The sequence below is a fragment of the Diachasmimorpha longicaudata genome, chromosome 1, assembly GCF_034640455.1.
Source record: "Diachasmimorpha longicaudata isolate KC_UGA_2023 chromosome 1, iyDiaLong2, whole genome shotgun sequence".
In the NCBI taxonomy this organism is placed as follows: Eukaryota; Metazoa; Arthropoda; class Insecta; order Hymenoptera; family Braconidae; genus Diachasmimorpha; species Diachasmimorpha longicaudata.
This window is the reverse complement of record NC_087225.1, coordinates 5,832,371-5,846,160: the sequence shown is the minus strand read 5'-3', so window position 1 is coordinate 5,846,160 and position 13,790 is coordinate 5,832,371. Positions and strand designations below refer to the sequence as shown.

Below are 13,790 nucleotides of genomic sequence, written 5' to 3'. Positions count from 1 at the left end.
ACGAATTTCAATCGATTGAGCTATTGTCGAACTTAATTGATTGATTTTTTTTGGGAGCCAACATTCGTGTTTTTGGCGCCTAATATTTGAAAAATCCATTAAAAAATTTATTTAATCCGACAAACGATAAAACTAGCCTGATATACACCGACTAATGACTGTCAAACGATCTGGCTAAATTCCATAATTAATTTTTATTAATGAGTAGCCAACTCCCCGGAGCTGCCTGTAAATAATCGACAGATGATTGCTTTACGCAAAATGAACAAATTGTGTCGTTGGGGGGGGCTCCGTTTGTACAAAAAGGTAAGCTGTACATGTGGCGCTGGGTCCAGCGCCACATGTACAGCCACATTTTTGTCTCGATAGTTGAATCCCTGCACAGTGGTGCTCTCACCATTTGAAAATGCTCTGTACAGTTGATCATTTGTACAGTTGAGAAAGTACAAACGGAGCCCCCCCCCCCAATCCTGTTGTCTCCACGGAGGAGTACAGCAAAGTCCCTACAAAATGATAGATGGCGCCACCACACCTCATTTTTTTCGCGGTAGAAATGGCAGCGTAGCGTGGATTGTCAACGTTCTGGATTGCGTTCCAACAATAGCTAATATTCTTTCACAAAAATTACTACGTATTAATAAATTATAGAACGAAAATGGCGAAACTTATAGATCTTTGTGAGAAATACTTTGGGAGCCGTAATTTTTACGAAGTTCTCAAGATTGAGCCCACAGCCACTGGAAAAGAAGGTGAGTTGAACCCGGTCTATCACCCTTAACCTCTCCCTATGTTTATCATATGTAAACAACATTGGATATTCCCCTTCTGTCGACTCTCTTCACTTCTCGTAACTTGAAATGTTCAAAAACATTAATTTTCGTGATTAGCTCGTATCAGTAAAGAGCAGTAGTCGTTGGTATATTGACGATTTGGATCACAATTCGCTGCCATTGAAGTTGGGGAATGGGAGCATGAAGCCTTCGGTCATTATTCACGACTTTTGAAGGCCCACAGGTTCACGGAAAAATGAGTATCAATTATTGATACTATAATGAGAACTTATAGGGTGTTTCGAGGTTCATGGGAACGTGCTTGTTATGACACATTGCCAGGTGATATGACAAGGGCTCTTTATCACGTTAATATTGAAGTTGCCAGCAAACAACTGTTGAAGTCTGTTGCCAATATGTCAATGCTTGATTGAATATTCAATATTCATTGGAAACATGAAGTCCATGAACGTTGTAATAATCAATCGCTTTCTCAATCCAACGACTGCTACTATACTCTGGTGAAAAAGATTGTTTATTGTTTGGTTCAATGTTAGAGTAGTTTGAAACAATTTCGTCCCAATTGGTACTACATCTAGCTCCCGAAACGTGAACGATGGGATAAATGAAAGTGTTTGTGTCGAAAATTGGGTATTAATTAATACCCAAAACCCAATACCGAAAGTTTTACATTTGATTTATTATTTTCAGTTAAGAAAGCTTATCACAAATTATCCCTCCTTGTCCATCCTGATCGAGTGGACGAGGCCACGAAGGGTGAGGCTACAGAGAAATTTAAAGTCTTGGGATTCATTCACTCCATCCTCAGTAGCGATGACAAAAGGAAAATATACGATGAGACCGGCCAGTATGACGAAGACAGTGAGGAAGTAGTCATGAAGAACTGGGCTGACTACTGGAAGACTTTGTTTAAACCAATCACCGTACAAGATATTAATAAATATGAGAAGGAGTACAAAGGCTCGGACATTGAAATTAAAGACTTGAAACGAGCCTACGTAGACAGTAAGTTCTAATGCATTCCCTAAAATATTGCAATCAAACAATTAATACAACTCCAATGCGAAAAAACCGACGTTAGCATGCCATTTTTTTTCATTCAAAAATCTCTATAAAATATTCGTTTTTAGGTGTAAATAATACGAATTTGAAGTAATTGAAATTTCATCAGTAAATGATTTTAAGAGAAAATATGCGAAAAGTTTCTGATGCAGATAATTTATGCTGTTATAAAGAATTATTTCTCATCAAATTCTGCTTCTTTTCAATAATATTTATGAAATAATTGTTTTACATTTATTATTTGTTCACTTTAATGACCCATTGTCACACTCTTGAAATTCCTCTAGAATTTTGCAAAAACCAATTCGCATTATTGTTATTTTAGACGAAAAAAATATAGCAAAAATCTCCAAGATTAATCATAACAATGGAAGTGCCATAAAACACCTCAACTTCGTAATAATTTAAGTGTTCATAGCGCCTTTCCATAACCGCCTATTTCATTTGAACTACAACAAGAACCTCCATAATTTGCAAACATTAAAACAAAACTTCCTCAACAGTGATAACTTCATTCACGATTTCTCTTTTATTGATTGTTTAACGCCATTTGTTGCAAGTAACCTTGCAGCTGACTATCACCCGAGGGCCTGTAGTCTAGAAATCGCAGAGAAATAGAAATTTTATGCATTGTTTACTAGCAAATTTCAGACGAGTGACATTGAAATCGATTTACCAGGAATAGGGTCGTGAAAATTATTTAAACATTCAATGAAAATATAGATATTCAGTGTATTTATCGGGGTATTGTTATTAATTGTCATGGAATAATTGAAGTCCATTGGAATTTCAGTGAAACTTTAGTCCAATGAATGTTTTCCAAATGTTTTTTGACTGTATCTTCTTAAATATTCAATTCTGGATGCACCCATTAGACGTTCAAATGTATCCAGTAATTCGAAAGACTAATTACAGTATTTACAAAGTCAAGAATGCAGTTAATGTCTTTTTGAATGATTTTCCGGCATAACTCTGAAATATTCATGGCCTCATTAGCATTCAGAATTTTTCCAACTACTCCATATCCTTTTCTATGACTCACATATAATATACACCTTGTCAATGATTCCAAATAACTTAACCACCATCAATTCTCTCAATTAAGGTAAAGGAGATATGGACTATATCCTGGAAGCTGTGCCCTTCACAAACTGCGAGGAAGAGCCCCGCCTCCGTGAAATAATATTCAAACTAATCGAAGCGGAGGAAGTGCCTGAGTACGAGTCCTTCAGAAATGAGCCCAAGAAGAAGACTCAGCGTCGAAAGCGCAAAGTGAGTAACTACCTCCATTAATTTAGACAAAAATCCTTCAATTCATTCACCAATTTCCGCTGAATCTGAGCATTTGAGATAATTGTTATCAAAGATACCACAAGATGCCCCTGGTGTGTCGTTTACAGACATCGAAGGCGACTATTTTAATACCGATAGGCGGTCAGCCTATTAGCTCGATCGTACCACATGTGGGAGTAGAGGGAGGTCGATTTTGAAATAGAAGGGGTATACCGGGTAAATAAATAACCGTTGCGCACTCAAGATCACTCCAGTTCTACCAAGTTCACGTACCACTATTGTTCCTACAATTCATCCCGTTCCACCCCTCGAAACAATTGAGCCTAAAATTTCCCGAAAAATGTGCGAGAGTTAATTATCAAACCCCCAATTACCAATTCAAGTGATAAAAGTGATTATCGAATTTTAAAAAAATGTTCAACATAATTCGTGATATATTTTCCCTGCTCCTGATCACGACATACGTATCAGGAGCCTGCGTCAATGTTCCAAATCAAGATATGGTGGAGTATGCCTGTGAAAATGGCTACGTGAATGATCTGTATACAATTCCCGAGAGAACCGAGAAAATTAGAATTTCAAATATGAAGATACCGCGAATAACTCGCGATACCTTCTCCCGATTTGGCGCCAATGTATTGACATTGATATGCACTCATTGCGGGATAGAAGACATAGAGCCGGACTCCTTCAAAGCTTTGACAAATCTCCAACAATTGCGTCTCGATAACAATCACTTGAGAATTGTTAGGGCGTCATGGTTCGAGGGACTCAAACAGTTGACGTATCTAGATCTAAATTACAATGAAATCGAGAGTATCGAGGGTGGTGTTTTCGATAATACACCTGAGCTAGTTGATCTCAGAATATCGGGAAATAAATTGCAATGTCTCAATGTGGACGAACTATCGCGTCTGGGGGGACTGACCCGAATTTTCATAGCGAAAAATCCAGAATTCAAGTGTCCAAATGCCTTATTGAAAGTCCTTGAAGAGAAGCAATTGACATTTGATAAAGATCCGGAGTGGAGTAAAATCTCCGAAGACGTCATCTCCCCCCCAGTGAGTCCCATGCGCCCAATAACTCCTGCCTATCGAGAGCGCCTAATCTCAACAAGACCACCAGATTCAACTGTTAATTATTATCAAACCACCGCACCCAATTATTCACCATCTGCTTCATATCCAAACTACGAAACAACCACTGAGGCGTCACGCCGGACTCCAGTACCCTGGTATACAACACCGAGTTACACATCCGAGCCGTCTTATCCAGCTCGCGATTGGACATCGCCGACAGAAGCACAACCCGAAGTATCACAAACACGTGCACCATACAATGAATCTTATTATCCACCGCAAACACCGAGGTCTTCGACCCAAGATCCCTACCCCAACACAGACGATACTAGGTACTCGACTGGTTCATCATCAGACATTACGTGGATCGGTGGCTCTGACGACACCTTCAGTGAGACTGATTTTCCCCCAATTCCATCAATGCCACCGCCAGTGAAAACATCTCAACCACCTTTGCGAGAGGAGCCCAATTTCCAAACATCAAGACCATCAATAGTACCATCTGAGCCTAAACCGACCAGTGAAGTCCAGAAACCCCCAACCCCCCTTGAGAATTACCAGCAGGTGGAGGATAAAGCACCGGTTAACATTAATCTACCAAATCCATCGTCTCCAACACCCAAACCAAAAAATTCGTCATCACACTCTGCAGCATCCGCTGGACTAGTCCTACTGACTATTTTCTACACAATCGTCAGAACGTTCTAGTTGGAGAGGGGGTGTGCGTGTGTGTGTGGGGAAGGGGAGGATGTAAGACTTCATTCGATTAATCATAGCTTCACGCAAGGAAAATCCCAAAACTCGTGTACCTATTTTAATTTATCAGATAAACATAAAAAGAGCAGACAAATAACTACGAAATAACTATGATATATGGATTAAGTTATTTATTAACAAGACTTGACAAACGAATTTGAAGCTCGCTCGGTGGATGAAAAACATTATCAGGACAATTGGAAATGAGACAATGGAATTTGGCTCGATTAGAAGGGGTCGTGAGATGAGAGATGTCCATGGCTCGTTGAGAATTGCGTACGTAACATAATGGTTTTCATTACGTTATATCTCGATGCATCGTGATCCTTGCTTAAGTACATTGTATGGCCTTTTTTTTTCGCCGCATGAATAACGTTGACACACTCCAATGTGATACATCGTGATAACAATAATAATTGGAATTAACGAGGTACGAGGGTCGCATTACATCCGCAGTGCTAATGGAATAATTACCAATGTCTATTCACCATGTCAATATGCATAATGCTGGGTTAAAAATTATGCAATTTTCAAATCATGTCTTAATATACCAATTGGTGGGTGAATTATTAATTTGTTGTAGCACCCAGAAGCAGAGTAATATCGTGGCCTTGAATTCCACGAGATATTGGAAATAGTCGCCCTCAATCAGTATAAATGAAGGAGTTAATTGAGTCATGTGATATTTCCATAGCACGCGAGATATTTCAAAGGGAGCGATAGAAGATTTGAAACATACACATTGATAATTCACACCAATGGTCATTCTTGTTTCGTACCACCAACCACTCGACCTTCAATGACTGGTGGATTTGAACACAATTGGCCATTAGATGTAATAACGAATCGGAGTCATTCATCCATTTCGCTACTACCGCACTTCTGAACGCCATCGTTTTATATAAATCACAACGATCTCCTTGTTGTAACTGTTTTCCACCAATTCGCCTTTCAGCGTTACTTCCTAAACATTTGAAATTTTAATCTTGATAGAACAGATGAACACTGTTGTATCTTTTAGCATCAGGGACAAACTTATACTTGTTAATACTCAGTCTGTGTAACCGTTGAATTTCAAGTTATTTTCCTGGAATTTAAACAGTTGCACCCACTGGTTTAATGTACTTTGATCTGAATTCCAAGATGATGAGTGAAGGTGATTGTGTAATGTCAGATCTTTCATGCTTACCTACACTTGAGATTTGTTGGATTTCTTGAGAACTGGCTGGGGTAGCTTTTCAGTTTCCGGGCATCGGGGCGATGCGCCAGATGTCTAAAGGGGACCAAGGTCGTCTACACACGGAATTGTCTCTCATTCCCATAATAATGTCACGAATGCTCTCATTTTGCTTGATTTTTTTTAACAACAATTTTGTTTTTCTCGGCCCTCTTTGAGTGGACTCTGCAGTCGAGCCGAATTTTGCATAAATGTTGAGTACAGCTAGACTGCGTGTCTCGACATTAATGAGCTGTGACGGACTACCCTTTGTGAAGTATTTTGCGATTTAGATGGCAAGAGGGGCAGACATTATTTCAGGCATATTGTGGGTAGCTTTGATACTTGGACTTTTAGAGCTATCGAAAATTATTTTAATATAAAATTCGAATCTAAATTTAAGGACATGAGGCGGAGATGATGTCGAGGAAATAGATTATTTCTTGACAGCTACAAATGTTTAGCTAGAGAAATGAGGGAGATTTCAATGTATAATTTTGATTTTGCTCGTTTCAATCAGGCAATTCAACAATCTTTTTGTCGGAAGCTTTATCTTTCCTCTTCAGTCAGTAATTAATTCGTTTAGTTTTATTCGTGTATGTCGTGTCATCCAGGAATTTCTGAGAACGTTAAGTGGGAAGTGATCCATTATAACCTTCCCTAGAGTTCTCCACGTACACTTAACTATTGATTGTTTTGTCTGTTTTTCCCCGAAGTCATGTCAGCTTGTAAAGAACTGGGAATAATGTTTGCTTTTGTCAAAAGTCTGCAATGTTCTCCCGTCTTGATTTGTCGCTGGGGGTTAAAAATAACTCGTGATGAATATTCTGAATCTGTAGCTTTCCAAAATATTTACTATTGAATCTCGTCAAGAGGAAGAAGTTCCTATTCAGTGTTTCGTAAATTTGATTATAATCACCAAAATCGGCCAGAAATAGCGAGAAAATTAAGTCAGTTAGGGATTTACTAGTCGGTTAATCAAATGATTGTCTTACTATAGATTTTTCACGTCAAATGGAATTCTTCAGTGGATTTCAACCCAAAATTGAGAATAATAGGATTATAAGGGCTTCATCTGGGCTCTAAAAGTTCTGTATCGATCACTTTGGCAATATAATTCGCATAAATAGATGAAGAGAGCCATGACGAAAAATGTCAAAAGGCTTTTGAAGCTTGTCAATTTTCCTCTAAACATTTCCAAAGAAGTTACTTCATTTCAATGTAACCGCGGTATTTCTTCTTCGGATTAAATTGAAACAAATAGGAATTAATAGAGTCAATAATCATGAGAATTCCCTGCCTCATGCTCTCAGCTATATCAATTAAAATCAATCAGAGGGTGTTGAACATTATAACACTGATTAGTGTATCTGAATTAACTTCCTCCAGAAGAGCTCAGTTACTCATTTACTGCCTTTCTCAAGGGTCGCATGCATTTGCGATGACTAAGATCCCTAAGCGTCATTAATCATCTGCGCCAGAATGTGCTTATTAACGCTCCAGTGTTATTTTTCGAGAAATGCAGGGCAAATTCTTTCATTGAGATCATGTTAGCTGAATACTGAAGGTGTCCATGGCTGTAACAGTGACATTCAGAGGTGACAATTGCAATCAATGGCTCAAGCTTGTTGGGTAAAAATCAATGCAAGACAAGGCTGTCTTTGAATAATTTAGCTTCCTTAGTAGTGTCGGTTAGATTACACCCTTTTTCACACGATTATTTCCCAATATGAATTTTTCATGGTACTGGAGAGTGTTAATACCCAAGTTGGTACTCTGCAATTACAGGAATACCATTTTTTTCGCTACTTTGCAACGTATGATAATTGACCAATAATGTTTCTAATTATCTATTCGTGAACCCTAGCCTTTCTTATCTCAGTAGAGCCATCGAAATGATCTCATTGACGACGGTATGACTATTTATCAACTATATCATGTACGGGATCATCAGATTCGCGAGGGAGGGGGCGCTATTTATTTAAACACAATTGTGAAAGATTTTTTGAGGTAGATGACGTTCGTTTGATCCGTGTGGTAGTGGGCAATGGACTCGGGAGAATAATCCTCGTTATGCAATGCTTAGCGAACCTAACATTAGGTAGGTGCCACAAGGAGAGTTGCCAGAAATTATAAATACCGGAATTTCGCGTGGCACTGAACGTGTTTGGAGCTCAATATTCTTTTAGTAAAATTCAGGGAAGTGGAACGTGACACTGATGAATTTTCTGTTAATTCATTTGGGCATTTTGTGAGAATAGAAGATTTTATTGTTAAGCCTACAAAGTTCGCAAAAGATTTTATGATTCTATTTGTACGGAAGTACTTTGTGGACTGGGTGATGTAAACTAGTTTATGATGTGGACCTCAAAACAGCCTTTCATGGGGCCTAGAAACAAATTTTTTATGGTGTTCTGACAGTTTTATGGACCGTCATAATAATTGAAGTCATTTTCAGGTAATTATAGCGGTTGTTTCCATTTTTTAAACAGTTCGTTTCAATCATTCTAAGGATTTCGCGAAAGTATTTCGTGACTGTATTTTCGAGTCGTTTTACAAACTTCTCATTTTCATCGACCACCTACTTCATTTCATTTTAGTCGGAGAGTCAAAAATCAAACAAATTCAAAATCTTTTTTTTTGCAAAACGGAATTGGTCCTGTTGGTTCAGCAAAATTCGACTGAATACGATTTTCATTTCCCTTCATCCCAATGTACCTCGATTCCGGAACTAAAAAAACTGCAAATGTTTAAATTTGTCCTGAGGGAGTGAAATGACCTCGTCAAATTTTTTTTATGCGCTTAACAACTTCAGTTGAAAATTCCATTGAAACTATCCTAACCGTAAACCTTCATTTTTTTTCTCTCAACCATTCTGTTTGTAATCATTTGCATTCAGTCAGTGCGCACGTGCGGCATCCGGTCGTTTGCCATTCACATTTGTAGCATGTGTCGAATAGTTTTAAAAATGTCTTTTCTCTCCTGATGATGTATCAGACAGTGAAAATGTTTGATTTGGTAATCCAAAGTTTGTGGGCACGTGCATTAAAATAGTTGCTGTTCACCACTGTACTCGTGTCTGCTTTATTTGAGAAACCGTTACGAGATAATTTCTGTATCTGTAGGTGAAGTGGACATATTATCGAATATTTTATTAATAATTCCCAAGTACCTCAGACTGACACCAAGTCGAGTACTACATCCCGAAGGAATTTCGAAGATCCAAAACATCTAAACCTAAACCATCAGCCCACTCACATAAACTCATCTAAACACATCCTAAATATAAACCTTCACGTAATTTATTGGGAGGGATAATTTTTTGATGGTTTATGGTTGTTTTTAGTGGGCCAAAGAAGCGGCTGAGGCTGAAAGACTTGAGAAATCTCGATCGCTTGACAACGATGAGAATAACAGCGGTTCCGATGATTTAGCACTGGCTATTCAAAATCGTAATAAGGCAAGAGCAAATCAGGCTGAGAGTTTCTTTGATTCACTCATCGACAAGTATGCGAATAAGGCCGGCAAGGGAAAAGCGACCAAAGAGAGTGCATCTGCCAAGAAGACGAGGAAGCTATGAGAGAGAGGGAGAGAGAGATTAGGTTTAGGGGAGCGACGTTCGTTAAATCATTTTGGGAACATGTACCACTATTTAATACAACCACTAAACCATAGACAGATATTTTTTTTCTCTTTATCGCTGATTTATTTTCTATAGAAATTCGACGTATTTTTTGTTCTTTTTTTCTTCTTCTCGTCTTGTAAATTTCATTTCTAACATTCTTTTGGGAATAATTGTATTATTTATGAATAAATTGTTGCGGTTAGCTTTTGTAATTCATGTGGTATAGAGAACTTTATTACAAATGTGAAGACGTGATTTTGTGAAGGTTTATTTTTGGTTGCGCCTGGTGTTGGCGAGTCAAGGACGGACGTTGGTCGGCAATTATAGCAATTAACTGGTTCATCGCACTATTTTGACGGGATTGGATGTTCCTCACTGTTTGTTTGCAGCATATGAAGGGAATGTTCAACATCCATAAGCCAATCTCTCGAGAGTCACACCTTTTTGGGGAAACGGGAATTAATAGGGTAAGCAGACTAGTAAATAGACGATTGACGGGAATTCGAGGTTTGTTGAGAAATCCTAATAAATAAATCACCTAAATGAGTTAACCATAGGTTCTACAGCTCACAAAATATGTGACATTTGGAAAAAATGATTTGTAGTAGAAACTATTAAGGAATACAGAATTAAATGACCGAAAAGTACACGACGCAAATGCTTAACAAATAGACGAGTGGATCACAAGACACACATTCGAAACATGCGCAAATAAAAGGTGAGGACCTCATATAATTATAGATTACGCTTTTTATTAAAGCTTACACTTAGTAAAAACACTCTTATATTGATTACAGACGACGAAAAATAAGTTCAAAGCACTTATTCTTCGATCGCTAGACATCTGCAAGTTTACTCTTCTGAATTGATTCATTCATTATTTTTTAGTCCCACTATTTCACTCCATCATCACTCTAAACGTCTGTTGATAACGGCAGAGGGTAATGCTGGATTGATAGACTGATTTATTTGCTGTTAACGGGGTTTGGTAAATTTAATATGATCTGATAATAGTAAATGATTTTACTAGCCATTAAGCTTTGAACCGGAATAAAAACTATCCACAATTTCGATCAGTATATGATTCCATATTCGAAGCACTTTATTGAACAAATACTTTGCATTGCGGATCATTTTTTGTGAGAGCCCGAATGCCCGAAAGCTGTATTCGTAATGGTATTTTAGACGATAAGTGAGGTAAGAATTTTCTGATGAATGTGGGGGTTGGAAAATAAGCCGCAGAGAAATTTTACAATCACATAAATCCAAATATTTTTACATTAGACGAGCGTAAAAAACGAATAACGAAAGCACCAGTTCGCGCATTTATTTCGGCTTTTGTCATTACCTCCGTAACCAGTTGCCAATAAATTACCTGCCAATTGTTTCCTAAAATACTTGTCTAGTTACCGGTCCAATGGGACGAATTGTTATTAATTTTTATGAAAACCTGTTGCTTTCGATCGTTTGCTCCGGTTGGTAGATTCATTCGCTGCAATTTGAAGCTATAGCGGACGTCGGTAAGTAATTATCAGAGAATCACATTTTTAACGATCTCTAATGTACCGACTGCCCGTCAAGTAATAATTTACCTGATCATAAATTGATCAAAGTTACGAATCCTATATCATCAATTGCGGTAATCCAATTCAACCGATGAAAAAGATTTAAGTGTCTCTCAACCATCATCTTCCGGCAATTAAATCCCGAAAAACAAATGGCTGATAATGAATTACCCCAATAAAAGAGTCGCCAGTTAAGCCAATCACGATAAACATCCGCATTAATTCCGAGACTCAACACCCAGCGAATAAAATCCTATCGCATAACAAAATTATCATGTAGATTGTAATGGATCACGGTGATTAAATCCCTTTAAACTCGTAACAATGTAAGAGTCATAGCATTAGTCAGGTAAGTAGCACATTACCATCAACAATAACTCGAGAGACTATTCGCTGTACAATTTCTCCTGTTCTCTTTTTCCTTTGTGATTATTGTTATACTTCCGAGAGAGATCGAAGGAACAAATCATGAACTGCGATAGGCATTGTTAGGGGGAAAATTATGAGCAACCGGCCTCGTATAGCCGCGTCTCGGGTTTCGTCTGCTACTTGACTATACACCACATCGGGTGGCCGATTGAATTCCATAATTTCATGACATTAATTTCCCTGCATAAATTAGTTTTCCGATAGTATTCTACTTTGGCCGGATTTCGAATCGAAATCCAATCAATTTCTAGTGGAAATTCAAATCTCAATAAAAGTTTAATGAAAATTTAAAAACCTTTCGATTTTTCGTGAAATTTTTTCCAACGTAGAATCCATCGAGAAGCAGTTTTACCCAAATGTTATCCAACATTCAACAATTCAATTGAGATATCTTATCAGAGTCAAGAAGGATGCCATCCGCAAAGATCAATATTTGTGGATTAGTTTTGAATTCATATCTCCCTTTGCAATTATACTACCGCACACCGCGCAATTTTTTTTCCGGAGGTAATGCTGGACAAATAGAGACACCCGTTGTACATGCAATCACGCTGGAACCGACCATCTTATTACCCATGCGGTACAAACATAGGTAGCAATGTGTAAACCATCATTATTATTAGTGTAGACGATAATGGAGTTGAACTCGTAGGAAGAAACAGCGAATCGAAGGGGATAGGATGATATTGAAGTTTGCGGAGGGAATTTATCGAGCGATTTTTTTGTTTTTTAGTTAGGCACTGGACAGAAAAATTTTTTTTTTATCAGTATATTTACTGGCCATCAATAACTCTAAACAAATATTTTCATAAGACGTGCTAATGCCAAGTAAATTTAATGTTGTAGTCAGTAAATAGTCTCTTCTGTCAAATATTAATTAATGATAATTTTCCTGGAAGAAATAATTTTGAAAAAAAAAACACTACAAGTTTAGGGCCATTAACTGATTCTTATGGCGAAACGGAAAATTCGCGTGGACCGTTTTTTGTCAAAACAAAAATCTTTTTTCACTAATGTAGTTTTTCTAATATATAAAGCTATGGAGTTCTCACAGCTCAAATAATTATCGTACTCCAGATTCTTTTTTTTCTGTTAAACATTTCTGATTATTTTTTTCATCCCAATTTCAACTAATCAAATGGTGGCATTTCCCATCACGTGGTACAAGTAGAACGGTTTTACTTCAGATATTTTTCGAATATTTCCCTGTTTGTTGCTCAGCCATGAAAATATCCGATAAACAATTTGTACGCGTTTCAAACCCCAAAACTGTCATTAGAAAAAATCAAGTTCAAAGACTTTACCTCGACATGAGCAGATTTGGAGGAGAATCCTTGGACATTATTGATCAAAAAATTAAAAATAATGTTCCTAATAATACGGTGAAGACAAAAGCCACAATTTCGAAACAATTCTCTGCATTTTGTGCAGACAGAAAATATGTATACGCTGGAAGCCACAACTACCAGTGAAAACCATATCATATGATGTCAAATGCCATACATTTAATTGCTTGAAATTGGAATGAAAAAATTATCCAGCCAAATACCCCTCGACCTTCAAAATTAATCCACGAAATTAATCCACGAAATTAATTCCGATAACTATCGGAAATATCCGATAATTCAAAATCCGGATATTTCCGATTATTTTTCCCATCCAAATCTTGGCCAATAGGATTGCACCATTCGACGTTATTTTGTATAGTCAACACGGTATTTCAGCGGATATTTTTGGAAATTTCACTGGAAATTTTGCATGTTGATATATATAAAAAAAAACAAATGTTGAAGTAACCCTCAATTGTATCTGACAGATTAAATGGCAATTCGTTGAAAATTATGTCTCATGGTGCAATTCTATCGGCCAACATTTGGATGCAAAAAATAATCCCCCGAATACCACTCGAACTTCGAAATTATCTGATATTTCCCTCAAGGTTCCCTACAAACAAATAAGCTCGTCAAGTTTTCC

At 37.5% G+C, this 13,790-nt stretch overlaps 2 protein-coding genes and 1 long non-coding RNA gene across 4 annotated transcripts in view; all 3 read left to right on the top strand.

The window, feature by feature from the left end:
• Positions 1-532: 532 nt before the first annotated feature.
• The window catches only part of LOC135163694 (sonic hedgehog protein), a 60,906-nt gene continuing 47,648 nt past the window's right edge, over positions 533-13,790 (top strand). The window contains exons 1-3 of one of the 2 annotated variants that reach the window (XM_064123388.1): positions 533-749; positions 1,482-1,796; positions 2,959-3,125. In XM_064123388.1, the coding sequence (XP_063979458.1) occupies positions 656-749; positions 1,482-1,796; positions 2,959-3,125 (576 nt within the window). In that variant the 5' untranslated portion in view covers positions 533-655. Of the gene's footprint in view, positions 750-894; positions 1,113-1,481; positions 1,797-2,958; positions 3,126-13,790 lie in introns of those variants that run through there. The other variant, XM_064123397.1, reaches the window with a different exon arrangement.
• On the top strand, positions 3,340-5,095 carry LOC135163707 (SLIT and NTRK-like protein 5). The gene has a single exon (XM_064123419.1). It carries the CDS (start codon positions 3,560-3,562, stop codon positions 4,931-4,933), a length of 1,374 nt encoding a protein of 457 aa, XP_063979489.1. The 5' UTR covers positions 3,340-3,559; the 3' UTR covers positions 4,934-5,095.
• On the top strand, positions 5,264-9,661 carry LOC135163713 (uncharacterized). Its single transcript, XR_010299180.1, has 2 exons — positions 5,264-8,655; positions 9,544-9,661. It is a non-coding gene; the product is annotated as an uncharacterized LOC135163713 (long non-coding RNA).

What these genes read in the sequence shown, in the direction of transcription:
- LOC135163707 (XM_064123419.1), top strand. Translation starts at nt 3,560, where the DNA reads ATGTTCAACATAATTCGTGATATATTTTCCCTGCTCCTGATCACGACA.